Source organism: Sciurus carolinensis, chromosome 18 (genome assembly GCF_902686445.1).
Source record: "Sciurus carolinensis chromosome 18, mSciCar1.2, whole genome shotgun sequence".
Classification (NCBI taxonomy): domain Eukaryota; kingdom Metazoa; phylum Chordata; class Mammalia; order Rodentia; family Sciuridae; genus Sciurus; species Sciurus carolinensis.
Genome location: NC_062230.1, coordinates 26,163,356 through 26,184,508, shown reverse-complemented (window position 1 = coordinate 26,184,508; position 21,153 = coordinate 26,163,356). Strand labels below are relative to the sequence as shown.

The window sequence follows — 21,153 nt, the reverse complement described above, 5'->3', positions numbered from 1 at the left end:
TCTCACTTATCCACTATTTTGCTCCTGCTCCTTATGGTATTTGAGCATATTGAGGACAGTTTATTTGTAGCCTTTGTTTAATAAATCCAATCTCTAGACTTCCACAAGGATAGTTTTTTTTTTTCTTTTTCTAGTGAATGGACTTACTCTTGTTTATTTACATGCTTAACAACTTTGGATGAAAACATTAATATTTTGCATATTCTAATGTGTGTATATATATATATATATATATATATATATATATGTGGTAACTCTGAATATCAGAATCACATTTTTGGAATTCCTAATACACTAAATCATATCTGACCTTTTTATGCCAAGTTTGTCTTTCTCTATTGAGAAATCCTTCTTGTCCCCTCATAATGCCTGAAACCATAATCTAGGTATATTGTAATTTTGCCAGTAGTTGTATTTATATTTAAAATTTCTTATGCTGAGTGGTAATATATAAAACTCTAAATTTTCCATTAATTTTATAATGGTCAGTCTTTACATGTAGAGTGATAAATTTCAGGAAAAAAAAAAGTTTCTTCAGTGTTTGATTTCAGGCTTTTCACTGAAAAATATTTTGAGCACTTACTATGTTCCAGGTATTGTATTATGTGCTGAAGGAAGTACTGGTGAACAAAACAAATTTCTATTTCTCATAGAGCCTATTTTAGTATACTTTTATTAAAAAACAAACATATTTATATTTTTGAAACCTGCTTAAATTTGCATTATACTTTCCTTCTCACTTGCAGTCAATTTTGCCGTTGCTTTGGGAGGTTTCCTTTTCTTTATCACCTACCTTCCAGCTGTTAGACTCCTTGTGAACTCTGGACAGATGACATTCAAGCAGAAACTGATTTTCTGCCTCTGCTGTAATGTTGCAATGGCCCTGGGATTTAAATATCTACTTGACGCAGAATCAAACAGTGAGTATTTACCTTGTAAATTTTGCCATAGAGATATATAGTAGATATATCTCTAACATCTTAGTGGATATTCACGTTTTAATTTTGATTAATATCACTAAACTGTCCTTCAAAAGCTTATGCTACATTTTACTAACACTGTGGTATAATATTAATGCTTTCACATTCTCTCCAAAAATTTACTGCAAGTCTGGTAGAGCCTCTTCCTATTACTTTTGGATTTGCCACCGACCGTCTGGTAGTAGACTGGGAAATGACACTCTCCTATTAATAGCCTCCTTTTTTCCTTTACTTTTTCTTTCAGTACAGCATACATGCAAAAGTTTCTAGTTTTCTCTCCTATAGTCAGTGTCTATCCCTACCTTTCCATGATTGTTTTTCCAGAATTATATATCCAATAAATATTTAGCATGAAAAGAGGTGGCGAGAGAGGAGCCACCATCTTACCTTGCAGGTCTGTTTATTTTTCTTTAAGCTTGTTTCCCCCTGTATTTTTGGTATATTTTATTTTGTTTCAGTCATTTCTAATTATTTGTTTGGGTATAATGATTATAATCATGTAATTGCTTTATAATGATTACTTACTCGGATGCTCTCTGGGGCAACCTAAATTCTAAGGGTGTAACAAAGTGGCTGATTCACTAGTAATCTCTAGAAAATACCAGCAAATTATTTTCTTCCCTATTTAATTATGATATAACTGGATAACTGTTTTAGTCTCATTTGCCCTCTAATGAAATATCTTCTTTTATGTCTTAGAAACTGGAATTAAATGGAATAACATATTCTCATCAACCAATCTGGACAACTTTTTATTTGCATATGTACTGGGGATGTTTTTATTTGATACTTTCTTGTATGGTCTCATGACCTGGTATATAGAAGCTGTCTTTCCAGGGCAATATGGTGTGCCCAAGCCATGGAATTTTTTCTTAAGGGTGAGTTCTAATGCATGTTATTCATAGAGCCATAGTCCTTATGAAGTGCTTTTTAAAAATATCTTAAAAACCATCATAAGTTAATTTTGCACTGCCTATAGTTGAATAAATAGATGAGGTGAAAGAACTATTCTTACCTACACTTCAACTTTACTAATTTGTTTTAGCTTTTTCCTAATATACACTAAGCCCTCACATATGTATAGATATAAATATATGTATAGATATGTATAGATAAAAATATATGTATAGATATAGGTGTATGTGTGTCTGTCTGTATTCTCACAACCTGCTTTATTTCCTTGGTTAGCCAAGAATATATGATTCTTAGAGTCAGTCATAGAAAAATTGGGAGCATGAACATCTTGCCTTCTCGTTATTTTCTCATATTATCTTTTTTGGGGAGGTCTTCAGAAATTATGTAATAGGGCTGACAGTTTTTAATACTTTCCATTCAATCATGGCATATCAAGGTTTTCTTTTTTAATTTTTTTAGTTATTGATGCACCTTTATTTTATTCATTTATTTACATGTGGTGCTGAGAAATGAACCCAGTGCCTCACATGTGCAAGGCAAGCACTCTTCCACTGAGCCACAACCCCAGCCCCTATATCAAGGTTTTCATAATTTACAATACATACACAGACATTTAAAGTAATGTTTGATGCTTAATGTTTGACTCATATTGCTCAGAAAAGATTGGACAGAGAGTGATATAATTCTTTTACAGTGACCTAATATTGGAGAGATTTTCTTTTTTTCTTCCTTGAACATTTAGGACTTTAATATAATAGCCTGCTCTTATGCCATTGAATTCAAATCCTATTATTCCATTTTGCTCCAAAACTTAATCCAAGGAATTTTTTGGAATCCATTTCAATACAAGTGGCCTGTTAACATTACAGCCCGTTAATACAAATGTTAACAAGGATTTGTATTGAGATGGAGTATAGAAAATGGATCATAGAAAATACATTAGTGTTTTCTAATGTTTCCTTTTCCATTACCATCACAGTGATAATATTTTTATTCCCTTCTTAGCACTCTTACTGGTTTGGGAAACCACCTAAAAATCAACCTGAAACAATTCAACCTAAAGAGACAATTGAAAACAAGTATTTTGAAGCTGAACCTACTGATTTGGTAGCAGGTATCCAGATCAAACATTTGCACAAGGTATTATGTCACATACCTCTTTTTCTTAATGAAACTAATACTTAGTTTACTTTCACTGTAAATGTTCATTATTGGATATACAGGAAAAAGATCAGATGCAAATAAAAGGTTGTAGTCATCATGTTTACTTCCTTTGGGAAATATCAAAAGGAAATTTGTAAAGTATATCATAAAAAGTCACATCTTTCTTCTTCCTACAGAATAGAATCAGATTGCCTGTAAACTGTAATGGAATGGTCTACTCTACAAATTCTCTCATTTTAAAATGCAGGGTCAAGTAGAGCTTAATGTTTTGAATACATGAACATAAATTTCTGGTTACAAATATTTTTTATTCATCTATATGTAATCTTCTTCCTGGGCATTTGATTGGGGGTGGGGGCAGGCCCTCTGAATTTATTTGGATCATCTGCAGGTATGCAGTATTCAGGTAAATAGATTTTATGGCATTTTCTTGCCTCTCAAAGGTCTACTTAAACTTGACCCACCTCCTAACTCCACACCTTATCGATATCCAAAGCCTTCCTGAAAATTTGGCTACCTTTGTGGGGTATTAATACTCTCATGGTCCCCTCTACTTTATCATGCAACATGATGTCTCTATTTGGTTACGTTAACCCATATGTAAAACTCAGTCTTTTCCCTGGTGTCAGGAGATCCCTTCATATCATTTGTGTGAATATTTATAACCTGGAATATAGATGAATGCTGAATGAGATTTGCTGAAGAAACACATGGGTTATGACCGTTTCCCCAGATCTGCATGCCCTGGTCTCCTTTCATTTCTCTTTTCTTTTCTTGATTGCCCCTGAGAATCTCCTCTAATTGTTGAACACATCACTGCTCCCCATATTTCCCCCAGACTTGCTATCCAGGATTATAACAAAGTTCACAAGAACCAAGGACCTTGTGTCTTTTTCACTCACTCATTTTTGGCACTGGGGAAATGGTAGTGATACAGCAGGATATGGTCCATGCACTTGAGGAATTTATACTCTAGTGCGAGTAAAAGTTAGTTTTAAATAAATAAACTAGATAATTACAATACACAGTAAATTTCATTAGGAAAATTAAAAGGATGTAGAAATAGAATGGAAAGAAGAAATATTTCAGGTAGGTTATCCAACAAAACCTCTGAAAATATGGCCATTGTAAATGCCGATCGCTCTCTATAAAATAACCTCAGCTGAGTAGAATCATCTCACCCCAGATTAGGCTGTCTTTGGGTCAGCTTAAACCAAATGACTGCTCAAAATGGGAGATATAAAGGCCCAGCTCTTTCCTCCAGCTCAGGTTAGTTCTGAATAGTCATCCAAGCTACATAACTCTTTGTCAGTTTGACTTTGTTATTACTGTAATGCAGTCCAACTCTTCTGTCTCCTAAATCTGTATCCTTCCCTTCTTCACACAGATGTTGGACCCAAGAGCTCTCCTATATGCCAATCTCTGTCTTACATAAATGGAACCTAAATAGTGATTATTGGTACCCAGAGTTGACTGAGAAAGCAGCTGGTGAGAACTAGACTGTGGTAGAGTGTAGCAGTACAATGTTTGTAGGTGATGAATTGAGATGGTATACCTGGGAAAAGAAGGGCACTGCTAGTTGGTGATATACATCAAGAATTTGAAAAATATGGGGTAATTAGTAATTATAACCACCATGGAATTGGGTGCTGTTGTTAGGGAGAAGTGATACACGGGCGAAAATGAAAGACCATATATGATTAGTGTAAAACCCAGTGAGCTCACCAGGAATCATATAAAAAGTCCTCATCCTCAACAACCAAAGAGCAGAAAAATCTGAAAACTAAGCTCCACACTTAATAAAAAATAAGAGACCTCTCATGAAGGTTAGATCTTCTCTTGCCATTATGAGTCCTTGATTAGAATGGGAAATCTAGGACCCCCAAATTTTCTCTTTAATCTTCAACCTACAGAAATGATCTTCTCCTTCCTATTAAGAAGCAGTATAGCCCTCCTTTCAAATAAGCTGCAGTGGCCTCTGCCCCACAAGACATACACAATTCTGGCCATTAGCAAAATACCTTGTATTATGTTATAAGATGTAATGTACAGCCTCCAAGTTGACCTCCAGTGACCTACATCTCCAAATTTTCATGCTTTTGAATAGTGCTGACCTGGGTGGTCAGTCAAAAACTTCAGAAGTGGCATGATTATTTTCCAAGGCTAAGTCATAAAAGGAATTTAAAGCTTTAATGTGGTCTCTTAGATTGCTTACTCTGGAGGAATGATCTTCCATGTTATGAGGATACTCAAGCAGTCACCTAAATGACTAAGAGAGGCACATGTAGGATGAACTAAGCCTTCCCTTCTACAGTCAGCACCAAATTGCCAACCATATTAATGAGCTACTTGGAGATTGGATCCTCCAGTGTCAGCCAAGCTTTCAGATGACAATATCCCCAGCCAACATTTGAACATTACATTAGTTGAGCTTCTTAGTTGTCAGACCCTGAGCCAAAGCTTACTAAGTAAGCACAGTTAAGAAACTAAGCAAATATTTGTTGTTGCTTTACTACATTTTGAGTAATTTATTACTCAGCAGATGACAACTAAAACGGATACAGATTTTGGTGCCTGGAAGTAGGATGCTGTCACAATAGTTGCAAAAAAAGGTAGTAATGTGGAAACAGAAAGAACTTTGAAGAGAGTATTGGTAAAGCCTAAAGGGCCTAGAATTGACTGACAGTAGAAGCCCTGGGGTCTTGGAGATGTCTTCCATTGAAGGCTTGAGGGGAAGTGAAAAATTGTTACTAAAAACTAGAGTAAAGAAGATCCTCAGTACATATTGGTACTTCATCAACATCATCACTTGCAGTATTGAGAAACATAGAAAATGTACCTAATGAACTGGTTGAGTGACCTAAGTATGTTTCCAGGAAGACTGGTAAAGGAACTGCCTAATTTCTTCTTGTTGCCTTGGGGGAAAAGGCAATAAATGTGAGAGAAGAGAAAGAAACTTGAATAAAGAAATTTAAAACATAAAGTATCCAGGTATTAGTTTTGAGAATTCCTAGCTTCTCCAAATGGTGGGTTCTGTTGAAATTTTTTTTAAAAAATGTCTTTGAACCAAAGATCAAATTTTGGTCTGTCAAAAAACATAATTTAATGAATCAAAATGCAATCTGTAAAATAAAAAAATAATTTAAGAAAACATGATTTAAAGTTGAAAGCCAAAAATATAAAAGTATTCTGTCACAAGACTTCAAAAAGATGCAAAATGGTGCCTCAGAGGATTATACAATCACATAAAGAAAGTCTAACAACTTAGGGAATTGTCTATCAGGAGCTTTAGCAGAAACCAAAGGTAGAGAAAGATTGTCTTAATACGTCTGTGGGTATGGCTTTTGTGACTTAGATTGAACCCAATGTTTTATACAAAGTTTTGCTAGAAGAAATTGTACCAACTTGAAATGACAGAAAGTAAAAAATGAAAAGAGGCCTTTGACCTTCAAACTTCTACAGGTAGAAAGCAGTCAGGAAAAAAAAAAAAAAAAAGCAACACTTAACTTCAGACAGGGACTGCCTTTCATGGAAAAGGAAGCATAATTCAGAAGAGTCCCCGAAGCTCGAGCCAAGAGGATGGAGAATCATTCTCTGATCTTGAGTCCTAATCAAGGAACTGCCAGCATACCGAGGAATGGATTCAGAATTTCTGTTCATTCTTGTGTTTCTTGTTTTCCCCTTTTTGAAAGAAAGTGTGTGCAGTGGGTAATGTTTATCCCACTCTTTTATATTAAGTTTGTAGGGAACAGTAGAGGATGATAGATTTCATGTTTCTTTGATTCACAGGTCATCAGATTTAGAGATACTATACTCTAGAAAATTTTTTCAAGAAACTATAGCACATGAGCCTCCTGGACTTGATTTAGGTTACAGAACCCTGGTCTTTGAGCTGATGCTTCACCTGAGAGCAGGTGAAGGTATTTTGCATGTAGGAGGATATGAATCATTAGAAGCAAAATGTAGATAATAATTGGCAGCCTTCATGTGGCCCCCAGCAAACCTATATTATCCCTTGCCTGTATTCACACCCTGTACATTTCTCCCCTACGTTGAATATGGCTGACCTGTGTGACCTAGGTAACATTATAGAAGTGATGGTACACATTTAATCAGCTTTTTCACTGCTGTTGCTTAAGGACCCAGCCAGAACAATTGTAGAGGAGAAAAGTTTATTTGAGGGCTCACAGTTTCAGAGGTCTTAGTTCATAGAATGCCAGCTCCATTCCTCGGGTGAGGCAGAACATCATGGTGGAAGAGTGTGGCAGAGGGAAGCAGCTTACATGGTGATCAGGAAGCAGAAATGTCTGCACTTGCCAGATACAAATGTATACCCCAAAGCCACACCCAATTCCCATCCCCTCCAGCCACACACTACCACTTCAGTTACCAATCAGTTAATCCCTATCAGGGGATTAATTCACTGATTGAGTTAAGATTCTCACAACCCAATCATTTCTCCTCTGAACCTTCTTGCATTATCTCACATGTGAACTTTAGGGGCACACCACATCTAAACCATAACGGTACAGTATTTCCAAGAATGGGTCATAAAAGGCTTTGTGACTTTTGCCTCGGTCTTGGATTTCTTGCTTTTAAGTAGACCATTCTATATTTTTAACTTCTCTGGGGAGTTACTCCTTATAGACAAGAACTTAGACTTCATAAAACAACTAGTACACACGAGTGAGTCTCCTTGGAAGTCAAGTCTCCTGGTCTCAGTCAAGCATTCAGATGATTTCATCCCAGGTCAACATTTTGACTACAAACTCAGAGATCCTGAAACAGTCCAAGCAGTAAGAAATGTTCTAGCAACAGGAACATCATCATCATTGAGAACTGCTGTTAGTAAAGGGAATCACTACTGCAGAACTGGATTCATTGATAGCTATGAAGATAATAATGATTCTAAGGTCATAGAGACTGGTTAGTGGCACAGGCATGAACACTTTTTCTAATAATTGACAACTATCAAGTGGTAGTCTGGAGAACTTGATCCACAAATGATGATTATTACATAGTTCCCTTAAGGCAAGGTATATGGATAGCCAGTAAAGGTTCTGCTTGAGCCATACAATCAGAAGAAATGATGAGTGGATCATCAGGAGGTGGAGTACAGACACTACCAGTCTGTGATCCTTTCCACAGTTTCCAGGTTTCAGAGCTGATGTCTGTTGACAGAAGAAGGGGCTTGGTTGTTAAGGAGAAATGCCCTGAAACATCATAGCAAATGTATGTAACAATGATTACCATAGTGCATTTGCAAAGGGAAGCTAATTCCTTGGATAACCATACTCAGAGATCCAAAGCAACATCAGAGTCCCCTTGTTAGGGCCAGGAATACATGCAGTATAGACAATAAATTGAATCTGGGTCCTTATCTAGCTTATAAGGATACATTGGAATCTCATATCCACCTGGTGGGCATTTAGATAGTTGTATCCTTGGAAAAGAAATACTTGATAGTTGGTATAACCCCTACAATGACTCCATGCCTCTGGGGAAGAGCTGTTGTATCAGGGAAGGCCATGCGGAATTCTTTGAAACTGCCTAATTCCACTGGTCAAGATAGTAAATTTAAAATAGTATTTCATTCTGGGAGGAGTGGAAGAGATTAGAGCTATCTTCAAGCAATGTATGAGAGTGGCCCCTCATTATATTATGATCAACACTTTGTTCCTTGCAATAATCCATTCAGATGGGTTCTAAGGGATGAGAGTGGATCTGTTACAAACTCAGTAGTCAACCCAGTTGCAGTTGCTGTGCCAGATGTGATATCTTTTACCTGCAATAGGCCTTTAACACTACCTAAGGACATGATACAGTGCCATTGATTTGGGAAAATTCCTTTTTCCAACACCATCAGAAATGAGTATCAAAGATTTTTTTTTTTTCATTTGAAATGGGAAACAATAGTATACATTTACTTACTTATCCAGGGTTATAAAAATTCCTTAGTTCTCTATACTAACATAATCTGATGGGAATGTGACTAGCTATTCATCTTACGAGCACCACTGTTTTGCTGTATTGAGGACATCATTTTAATTGGACCAGATAAGCAAGACATGACAAGTATATTTGGAGGCCTTGGTAAGACAATGTATTCTGAGGAGGGGCAGAATAAAGCCTATAAAGATTTGGGGACACATCAGTAAAATCCTTAGGAGGTAGTAGTCTGGGTTCTGCTAGTATTTCCTTCCCAAAATAAAGAACTGATTATTTTATACCTCTCATTATGAAAAAGGTTTGTTTTAGTAAGCTTTTTTACCACTACAACTGAAAGACCCCACCTGAACAACTGTAGAGGAGAGGTTTATTTAGGGGTTCATGGTTTTAGAGGTCTCAGTCTGTAAGAGACTGGCACCATTCCTTAGAGCTCTTTTGAGGCAGAAAATCATGGCGGAAGCGTGTCACAGAGAAAAGCAGGTCATGTGATGATGAAGAAGCAGAGAGAAATGCCACTCACCAGATACAAAATATATACCCAAAGCCACGTCCTTCAATGGAACCCTTCCCCAGCCTCGCCCCACCTGCCTCTCCTTACCAGTCAGCCGATCCCATGAGGGATTATTTCACTGATCAGGTTAAAGCTATGACCCAATCATTTATCCTCCAAACCTTCTTGCAATGCCTCACACATAAGCTTTTGGGGGACACCACACTTCCAAACCATAACAGTATTTTGAAAGCAGCATGTTCTATACCCGTTAATACTAATTTGATTCCTATATCAAGCAACACAAAGGCTGCCAATTTTGAGTAAGAGTCCAGATTCAGAAAGGGCTGCTTGGGCATTACAACCCTGCAGACTTTGCCGTACTAATGGTATCATGCTAGAAAAATGTATCATTGACTTTATGGTTAAGCATCAGTAGGAGAATATCAATGAAGACCTCTAGGGTTCTGGATCAAGGCCATGCCATTAACAACTGATCAGAGAAAGACATCTTTCACAAGTAGCTGCTGATGTGCTGTTGACCTTGATAGAGATGAAGCAGCTAATCATGGCACACCAAATAAACATTTGTTCAGGCTAGCCATTTTGAGTTGGATTTCATTAGACTTACCAAATTAAGGACAGGCAAGGCTAGCAGCAATGTGTTATAGAAGTAGTGCCTCAAGGATTGAACACGAGCAGCAGAATCAAAGGACATGGTAAACTGTGTAAGCAGGGAGTCTGCATTCTCATGTCATCTACTTGAATTTCATCAGTGCTTCTTTCTCAGTTCACAGCTATGGCTGTATTAGGCTCCATCTTAGCCAATTCACAGAGGAGGAAAAAAGGTGTGTCATCATGGTACATGAGTAAAAGCCAGAACTTAGCAGCTACACTGGTGCTCCAAATAATAAGCTTTGTGTCGGCGGCCGCAGCAACAATCCCGTGGATATTTGTTACCACCTGCAGCAACAATTGCGCGGGTATTTATCGGAGGTGGACTGGGAATAAACTACTTTTATTCCTGTGCTGCTTCCTTGCTTGCTTGCTTATTCACTAGTTTATAGAGGAAGAAAAGCTTGCTTGATTTTAGAGAAAGAGAGGCTTTGAGAGGAAGATAGGCTTTTTTACTTATAGAGAAAATTTTAGAGAAAGACAGGCTCCTATGCTTATAAGAGATCTATTTCTTCTTAGAGTTCTGCTGCTGCTTCTTAGAGGTGTACCCTGCATCCTGTGAACTAGGTGCTATCTATCTGTGATCTACGACCTAGAGGTGTGTTCTCAGTTCTCCACTGTACGATCTGCCTTCTGCCGCTGCCTGCTGCTTACTGCTTGCCGCTTCTTCTCTTTGCTAGCTGCTGCTTTTCTCTGCTAGCTGCTGTTTTTTGCCTTCTGCCTACTGCCCACTTATATTCCCTCCAGGAGGCGGAGGGCAGGGCCACACCAGTTGAGATCAGGCGAGGAGCCAGCTGCCCTATCACGGCAAAGGTTAAAAGGAGCAGGCCTGAGCAGGAGCACTTGGGAACACCTGTGAACTTGTTGTGTGCATGGACTTAATTGAATATGGCCAATGACAAAACACCTGGGTGTGCTTATATCAATCAACCTCCTCACTGCCAATGTGATCAAAACAACCTCTGGCTGGCCGCCAGGCGCCATCCTGGCACAGCCCACATGGCACAGCTCCCAACAGCCTTGAATGATGGAGAGGAATTCCTCCTAAAGGACAGAGCTTCAGATCATTCACATGGTCATCTACTTTGGGTAGCATGTCCCCAGGTCACTGAACGCATAGGCAATGGTAAATGTTCTAGACAATTAGTTCAGGGTCCTAGAAGAAGAAAGACTAGGAAATTGGGGACAGGAATTCTAGGATTGATGCATGTGATGAAACTACAGGAATGAGAACAAAATGTGAAGATCTTTGTAAATGTTAACATTCACCAGAGATTATATGCCAAAGAATAGGCAGTAAATAACCAGCTAGACAAACTGAATCAATCAGTGAGCATCAGTCAGCCTTTTGTCAGTGATCATAATCACCTGCAATGGCAAGAATACAGGATAAACTTAAAGCATGAGCTCTCGCTCGCCATGGCTAAACTCGCTACTGCTACTGCCAATTGTCCAGCATGTCGGCAACAAAAGCATAATGCTGATCACCATTCTTCAAGGAAACCAGATCACTTGGAAGCTAGATGAGTGCATTGGACTGAAAGAAGCTTCATATCATCCTGATAGGAATCAAAAATTTATTCTAGGTAGGATTTTACCTTTCCTACTTCTAGAACTTACTTATAGAGCTTAAGCCAATCACACATCTCACTGGTATGGGATCCCACAGAATGTTACCTAGAGATCCACTTTCCACAAAGAAAGCACAGTGGTGAAATTACAACCATGCAGTGCTCTGGTCTATCACATGCATTCAGAACCTGCTAACCCCAAGGGAGTAACTTAGTGTCTAGGTCAAGGCATATTTCAGGCAACTGCCTGAAGTGCATACCTTGTAAGCATGAGGTGTCAACCTTCAGGATGAAGGATAACAGCAGTGGCTGTTATATGGTGCTTTGTTCTCAGCAGATAGCATACATGATTGGAAACAAAGGAGTAGAAATAGGAGTGGACTTACCCTATCAGTACTCCCAGTGATCCATTTGGGAAGTTTTTGCATCTGTCATTCAAACCATGACCTCTGGGAGATGTTCCCCCAGAAGAAGGCATCCCAAGAGCCCCTTTGAAACATAAACTGGTTGCCACCAAGCTACTTTGAACCTTTCATCCAGAAGACCAACAGACAAACAAAAGTAATCAGCATTCTGGCAAAGAACACTTGACTCTGATCATCAGGAAGTAGGCAAAGATGTCTAATGGTGAAGAGGGGAAGAATGTATTTGGCTCCCACATGATCCACTTTTCTGCTCACGTGCCACCCTCTAGACTGAAAGACTTGCCCCCTATGCCACTGCTTCAAAAGATTTAAAATCAGCATACTTCAGTGATGCAGCCACATCAATGTTTACGGCAGCACAACTTACAGTAGCCATGGTATGGAGCTGACCTAGGTACCCTTCAACAGCTGAATGGATAAAGAAAATATAATATGTGTACACAATGGAATATTATCCACCCATAAAGAAGAATGACATTATGGCATTTGCCATAATGGCAATTGGTAAATTGATGGAACTGGTACTATCATGCTAAGTGAAATAAGCCAGTCCCCAAAAGTCAGAGGTTGAAAGTTTTCTCTGATATGTGAAAGCTAATCCAAAATAGGGGAAGGAAAGTTAAAAGAGAAGAAAAAAAGGAAGGGAGGGAGAAGGAATTTCATCCAAACATTGGACAGATCAGTAGAGTAGACCAAGGGTATTGAGGAGGATGAAGGAACAGGAAAAGGAAAGAACAGTGAAAAAAATCTGACTGAATGTTCATATGTGCATGCATGGATGTGGCACAGTGGGTCCTGGCTTTGGGTGTATCCGCAGAACACTAAAGAAAAAAGTAAATCATAAGTGGATTGCAGAGGGATGGTGGAGTGGAGGGAAGGGAGTGAGGGTGCTGGACTTGGTGCTACTGGGGACTGAATTGGAGTGGGTTGTAGTCCATGCTTTTATGATTATGTCAGGGTATATCTTAGTGTTGTATATAACTTTAAAAAAAGGCATAAATTAAAAGTATATTGAGAAATCACTATAGGCCTTTATGAAGGAGAGGAATATGATCTAATTTGAAAAGATCACTCCAGCTGCTGTAAGGAGTATGATTAGAAGAAGTAAGACAATTAAAGGCTTTTATCATAGTTCAGATAAGATATTACGGTAGCATGGACTATGTAGAAGACAGTGGAAGTAGGTTGGATGTGTATGATTGAAGGAAAGGAGGAAACTAGTGTGTATGTTCATTTTGTGACAAAGAAAAGGTCAATTAGTAATGTTTGGATATTGGAGACACTAGAGGATTCAGGATTTCTTTGGTTTACCAACTATTTGATGACATCATATTTTTGTTCTTTATGACTGAGTAAAACTCCATCGTGTGTGTGTGTATCAGTCATGTTTTCTTCATGTATTTATCAGTTGACAGACACAGCCAGGTTCCACCATAATTTGGCTCCTAGGAATTGTGCTGCTATAATCATTGGTTGGCGTATGTCACTGTGTAATGCAGATTTTAATTCTTTTAGATAAATACCGAAGAGTGAAATAACTGGATCCTACGTTGCTTCCATTCCTAGTCTTTTGACAAATCTCCATAATGATTTCCATACTGGTTGTACTAATTTTCAATTCCATCAATAGTGTATAGTGTTTTTCCCCTCATTCTCACCAGCATTATCATTTATTATTTATTATTATTTCTATTCTTAATGGCTACCATTCAAACTGAAGTAAAATGAAACCTCAGTGTAGCTTTGATTTGCATTTGCTTGATTGCTAAGGATGTTGTAACACTTTTTCACATATTTGTTGGCTATCTGTATTTCTTCTTTTAAGAAATGTCTGTTTAGTTCATTTGCCCACATATTGATAAGGTTATTTGTTTTTGTTTTGTTTTGGGGTCTTTATATATTCTGATTTTTTGTTTTTGTTTGTTTGTTTTCAGAAGAGTAGCTGGCAAAGATCTCCCTCTCTAAGGACTCTCTCTCTCAATGTTCTTCATTGTTTCCTTTACTGAAGCTTTTTAATTTGATGATATCTCATTTATTGATTCTTGGCTTTAGCTTTAGGAGTCTTTTTTAAGGAAGTTGAGAACTTTACCTGTATGTTGGAGTGTTGATCCTGTGTTTTCTTTCAGCAGTTGCAGTTTCTGGTCTCATTCCTAGGACTTTGATCCATTTAGAGTTGACTTTTGTTCAGAGCAAGAGATAGAAATCTAGATTTGTTCTTCTACCTATGTATACCGAGTCTTCCCAGCACCATTTGTTTAAAAGTCTCTCTTTTTTTCCAATGTATGTTTCCAGTGCCTTTGTCAAGGATCAGACATCTGTATGCGTGTGGATTTGTCTTCTGATCTATTCCTTTGTTCTGTATTTATGCCAGTGCCACACTGTTTTTGTTACTATAGGTATCTTCTGAGATTGGGTTGTGATGCATTACTCATCTCATTTTTATTAACTATTAACCAAAATCTTCTTAAAAGATTGTATAGTATTCATGTCTGCTCAGAGTAAGAGAAAATTCATGTACCATCTCTCCTTGAAAGTTTCTTGTCTTTTCTTAAATTTCAGGCTAGTTGTTTGCTTGCAAACCTCACCTGTCTGATGGGTTGGAGAAAAGTTATGGTTTTGTAACCTGTTCATCTTCTACTTGTTGCCAGAGTGGAAATGTTCTTTCCAGCTTTTTGCATCCTAAACAGAAGTACTGCTAGTCTACACAAGGAAAATTTCAGATAAATATCTATGTGCAGGTTTTTTATTGGCATTTCTCCAAATTAAGACAGAGACATGGACCAAAGAAGATTGTGGCATTATCAACTTAGGATTGTAATTTAAGGACTGGGGTTGTGGCTCACTGGTGGCGTACTTGCCTAGCACATGTGAGGTACTGGGTTCAATCCTTAGCAACACATAAAAATAAACAAATAAAAGAAAGATATTGTGTCCATCTACAACAAATTTTTTTAAAAAGATGGTAATTTAAACGAAGCAGGAACAAATGAAATTTTCAGAGGATATTTGTAGATCTATTGTGAGATTCTTCAAATTCATGTTCCTTCAGAAATTTTTGTTTTCACACTTTCATCTTTTTTATATATTTTTCCTCATAAGATTAATGATATGGTCTTATTTCTTCTATAGATAATTGATATGAGTGCTTGTTCTTCCAAAGTGATTGCAATAAATATATAATTAATTTTTGTTGTTTTTCCTTCACAGGTATTCAAAGAGAATAACACTATCAAAGTAGCAATAAAGGACTTGTCTTTGAATCTGTATGAGGGGCAGATCACTGTTCTTCTAGGACATAATGGGGCAGGAAAATCCACTACTCTGTCAATTCTCTCAGGTATGTGTTCAGCTCTCTTCAGAGTATGTCTTCACCCAGAAACTGTAAATAAAACAGTGAGACTTTTGTGTATACTCTTTATGTTAAAATTTAGTCATTTTAGTGATACATAGTTTAATAAACTAATTTCTTTTTTAGGCTTACAAATAATTATGAAAATTAGAATGAATTTGGGAGGGAGAGACATTATATGATGGTGAAATGGTTACTGTACTAAGACAGCAATTTTTAGTATGCATGCATCAAAGAACAGAGCATCAAAATAATCAAAGCAAAAAAAAATGGGGAGATTTGAAAAAAGTAGTAGACATATTAACAATTATATGAAATACTAAATGAGACAATGAGCTTAATAGTTAAGACAAAGAGCCAAAAAGAGCCATGCTAAAACTGCTGTCATCCCAAGGTGACTTCCTATGAGAAGCGTTTACTTTCCAAGAAGTGGTAACACCAAAGACATCATGCTGCATAGGAAATAGGATTACCAGAATAGTCTATCTAGCAAAGTTATAAAGCAAATTATGACAAAAACCATACCTGATGGAGATTAAGAGGAATTGGTATCCATAGTTACTACAGAAAGTTGCTCAAGTACATTATAAAATATCCAGTTTTCCAAAAATTTTTGAGATAAGCAAAGAAACAAAAAGTGTGGCTAATGCTGGGACAGATGAACAGGCAATAGCAACCCCTTGTGAGAGGTTCCAAATTTTAGGTGTTAGATGTCTATCAAAATGGTCATAATAAATAACTCAAATAAGCCATCATTAAAGAAGTAGAGAAGGGGCATTCAAGATGGAAGAGTAGAGGAAGCCTGCATTCATAGTGGTTCTGTGGCTCAGGATTCAAGCTGCAGGAGTGCTACTTGTCAGCGAGGTGGGGGAAAGAAAGGTTTCAATAAAATTCAATATTGGACTGTCGAAGTGTCTTAGAGACTGACATATTTGGGTACAATAAACAAATAAGAAAGATTACACTGGAGCTGAGCTGGCAGCGGTGCCAGCAGTGGTAGTGGTACAGGTTCACCACAGGGAGGCAGGACACAGAGAAATACAGATTTGGTATGGAGAAACCCAGGCTTAGAAAAGCAACCTGAACTTCGCTGATGCAGATGCTGCACTGTGCACTGAGGCTTGAAAAGTGCTCTGTTCTTCTGCTGGCTACTGAGAGCTGAGCGGGGAGCCATTGTGACGCAACCATGCTGCGGCTGCTGGTGCCGAGGCAGGAGATCACAGCAAATACTGCCACGCTGTCCTGGCAAGTGCCTACCACATGGCCTAGGGTGTGCCTACCAGGACTTGAGTGAAAAAGGCACAGACAAGATTGACCCAGGGTGATTCAAGTAAGAAAAGTGAAGGGGAGACCAACTTGCTCCTCCTTTGAGTCTGGCGGCTTGTGTGATCAGTGGAAGTGAGCCAGGAGTCTGAGTAGGTGTGAATACACCCAGGCACTCTGTGCTTGTGAGGAGCAAAGTGTGTGGAGGTTTGGCTCCCCTGCCCACAAGTGGGATTCTTGGGAGGCCCCTGAGATCTAGGCTCCCCTCAGAGATCGGCAACTGCCAGACCCTCGGGGTGTGTTGATCTAATCCCACCAGAACAAGACTCCACCCAACAAAGTCCCTAAGGCCCAGTTAGATCTCACCTGCCAGAAATCATTTCACAGAACGCTGCAGTTTTACCCTGGGAGTGCACAGACCTGCTCTGTATGGACAAAACTCCAGCTGACAGTACTTCCTGATTCATTCTGCCTCTTACTGTGAGAAGGGAAGCTGAGACTTACTTCAAACAACTTCAGTCTTAGGCTGCTCTAACTGGCAGCTCAGAGAATAACACAGTGTAAATCCCCCCAGTGTGTAGCTCAAGAAGAAATAGAAAGTCAGACAGCTGGGCATAGACAGTGACCATCCATTCTGATCAACTATTTTGACCACCACAGTGCAGATGATTCCTTTATTTTTTTCATTAAAAATCCTTTTTTTCTATTTCATGCATGCATGTGTGTGTGTGTGTGTGTGTGTGTATGTGTGTGTATTCTTGCTGTACTGATTGATTCAAGATCATATATGTATTTTCTTTTTTCTCATTTTTAGCATTTTTAATGTAGTTATTTTTCCATGCTTTGTCTTTTGAGGGTGAGGGGTTTCTGGTTTAGTTTGTATTGTTTTCATTTGTTTGTTTCTCTTTTCTTCTGCTAACAGCCAAATTCTACTATTCTTTCTCTCTCCCTTTACTTTGCTTCTCCTATTTTCTCTCCTCCTTCAGTAACCATCACTTGCTACATCTCTTCTGCATTTGCTCTGTTCACTTTTTTAAATTATAAGCTCTTTTAAACCTTTCTAGCACATTTTGTTTTCTCCTAGTTAACAGTATTTACCATTTTGTGTAACTAATTGGTTTATATAACTCTTGCCCCCACACCTGCTAATGCTGCTATGGATGACATAGTTGACAACTGCTGTTTGCTTTAAAGCCAGATATAGTTCATGGTTATTTTTACTTTTGAGAGTTGCTGACCCTACCATTCCTGTTTTTTATGGTAATTAATGTGTAGATATCATAGTAGGAACTGGGTATGTACTTTAATGCTGTGTATTGTTTGCATCAGCTGTTACTATTATTTGTTTTGCCCTATTCTGTGAGGTGCTGGGAACCTACAGGGACACTATATGTTCACAAGGCAGAGAGACTGATGCTGAACTAAACTCAACCAAAAGGCAACACACTTTATTCCAAACATAAATTAATAACAGTCTTCAGCTACACTTTAATACAAAGAACAGAAAAGATAAAAACCCAAACTAACTATTAGACTATATAAATCATATCACATTCAAGTTGTTGGGACTATTAATATGCTGCACACAATAGTAGATACCCATTGTCTAATGCCTGATCTAATTCAGTTTTTTTTTTTATGGTTGGTACTGTTTTTAATTGCCGACCCCACCATTCCTATATAAGTGGCAATTAGTGCTATACATGTCAAAGTAGACATCAGACATTTATTATAACGTTTTATACCTGTTGCTGACATTAGTGCCACTACTGGCTCCCCTCTACCCCTAAGAGGGGCTAGAAAGAGATTGGGACACTTCACAGTCACAGAGTAGAGATCCTGCAGCTGAAAAATACATCTAAATCAAGAAACAGTGAATCTCACATCACAATCAATCAAACCCCACCTGAACCCTGACATTACTCCAACTCAAGGAATTGAGACAAAGGCCCCAAACCAACAACAAGGACTCAAGGAAAAACAATCAGAGAGGGACCTCAGGTCTCACCCCTCGATATCAACAACAGAGAGAACTCCCAGAACAAGTAAGATAATTATACACCAAAGGACATGCATACGGAAGAGAAATGGGAATCCATCTCAATTAACGTGCAAGTCTAAGACCTCTGAAAACATAGGAAACAGGCAAATCTCCATTCAAAGTTCACAATCCTACTAATAATGATGTGAACAAAATCCTAAAGATTATAAAAACCTGATTATTAAAATGTCCAAAAGATCTAAGGAATGAATTAGAAAGCAAATACAGGAGATGAAAGACTACTTTAATAAAGAAATAGAAACAGTAAAGAGAAAAAAATCAGAACTCATAAAAACGAAAGACATAATCAATCAAAAATTCACTTGTAAACATCACTAACAGATTAGATTGTGTATAAAATAGAACTTCAGCCAAGACTACAGGTCTTGATAGCAGGGTATATGATCTTGAGTTCAGAGAACGCAATAAACGTGGAAAGATTATAGAACATGAACAGAATACACAAGAACTTTGGGCTAATATTAAAAGACCAAACCTGGGGATCATTGGAGAAGAACATGGAGATACAAGCTAAAGGCATTAAGAACATTTTCAATGAGATGGGTGCAGAAACTTTTCCAAACTCAGAAATGAGATAGACATTCACATACAGGAGGATTACAGGACCCCAATAGACCTATTCAAATGAGAAGTTCTTTAAGACTTACCATAATCAAAATGCCTAACATAGAAATTAAGGAAAGAATATTAAAAGCTGCAAGACAGAAACATCAGGTCACATTTCAAGGCAAACCAATAAGGCTCACTTCTGATTTTTCAATTCAGACCCTAAAATCAGGGAAGATTGGAATAAGTACTCCAAGTTCTAAAAGAAAACACTGCCAGCCATGGTTACTATACCCTTTCAAATTCAAGGGGTGAATAAAAACTTTCCATGCAAAGAATAGCTAAAACAATTAATGAGCACCAAGCCAGCACTACAAAGAATACTCAAAGATAAACTACACACAGAGGAACTAAAAAACAAACCTCAAAGCTCCAAAGATCAATAGAAGAGTAATCTAGATGAGAATCGAGACAGTAATAAATATAGCAAAAAGTCAAAATGGCAGGAAACCACAAACATATATCCATACTAATGCTGAATGTTAATGGTCTCAAGTTTCCAATTAAAAAACAGAGATTAGCAGAATGGTCAAAAACTAAGATCTAATTACATACTGTTTGCAAGAGACTCATAAGCAAAGATCTCACAGACTGAAGGTAAATGAATGGAAAAACGTATTCCACACAAATGGAGCTCTAAAACAAGCTGGAGTAGCTAACTTCATACCTGACAGTGCCAATTTCAAGCTAAAATTAATCAGAAGAGGCAAAGATGGCCATTACATCCTCATAAAGGAACAATCCATGAGAAATAAATAACAATAGTAAATATATATGCCCCAATGTCAACGTACCCACTTACATTAAAAAAAAAAATACTTAATGATGTTAAATCCCAGTTAGACTCAATACAATAATACTGGGTTTTCAATATACTCTTATCCCCAGTAGACAGGTCATCAAAACATAAAATCATTAAAGATCTCTCCAACATAAATACTACAAGTCAAATGGATTTAACAGACATCTACAGAATATTTTGCCTCATAACAAGTGAATTTACATTTTATCAAAAGCACATGGAACTTTTTCCAAAATAGATCATATTCTAGGTCACAAAGCAAATATCAAAATATTTATATAAACCATGCATCTTATGAGAAGATAATGGAATGAAGCTAGAAATCAACACCAAAAAAAAAAAAAAACACATAAATACATGGAGATTGAACAATACTCTTTTAAATGAAGAGTGGATCAAAGAAGAAGTGGGATTAAAAATCAAGTAATTCTGGGGCTGGGGTTGTGGCTCAATGGTAGAGTGCTTGTCTGGCATGTGTGTGGCACTGGGTTCAATTCTCAGCACCACATAAAAATAAAGGTATCTGTCTACAACTAAAAAAATTTTTTTTCAAAAATCAATTTTTATAAATGAGAACAAAGTTATATCAAAATCTCTGGGACAGTATGAAAGCAGTTTTAAGAGGAAAAATTTTTATCACTGAGTGCCTACATTAAAAAAAAAAAAAAGATCCCAAATAAGCAAGCATATGCCCCACTTAGAAAAAGAAGAACAAACTAATTCCAAAACCAGTAGAAGACTGGAAATAAGATCAGAACCAAAAAGTAATGAAGTCAAAAATAAGAAAACAATATATAGAATCAAGGCAATGAAGAGTTTTTTTTTTTTTATTAGCCAAACTAACCAAAAGAAGGAAAGATGAAAATCAACAAGATTAGAGATAAAAAGGGAGCTATCATCAC

At 37.5% G+C, this 21,153-nt stretch overlaps 1 protein-coding gene across 1 annotated transcript in view; it reads left to right on the top strand.

Moving 5' to 3' along the window:
* Positions 1-21,153, top strand: part of LOC124970456 (phospholipid-transporting ATPase ABCA3-like) — a 122,586-nt gene that overhangs the window by 27,917 nt on the left and 73,516 nt on the right. Inside the window, exons 8-11 of the mRNA XM_047533813.1 lie at positions 747-920; positions 1,680-1,858; positions 2,901-3,035; positions 15,377-15,506. Coding sequence (XP_047389769.1) covers positions 747-920; positions 1,680-1,858; positions 2,901-3,035; positions 15,377-15,506 — 618 coding nt within the window. The remainder of the gene's footprint in view (positions 1-746; positions 921-1,679; positions 1,859-2,900; positions 3,036-15,376; positions 15,507-21,153) is intronic.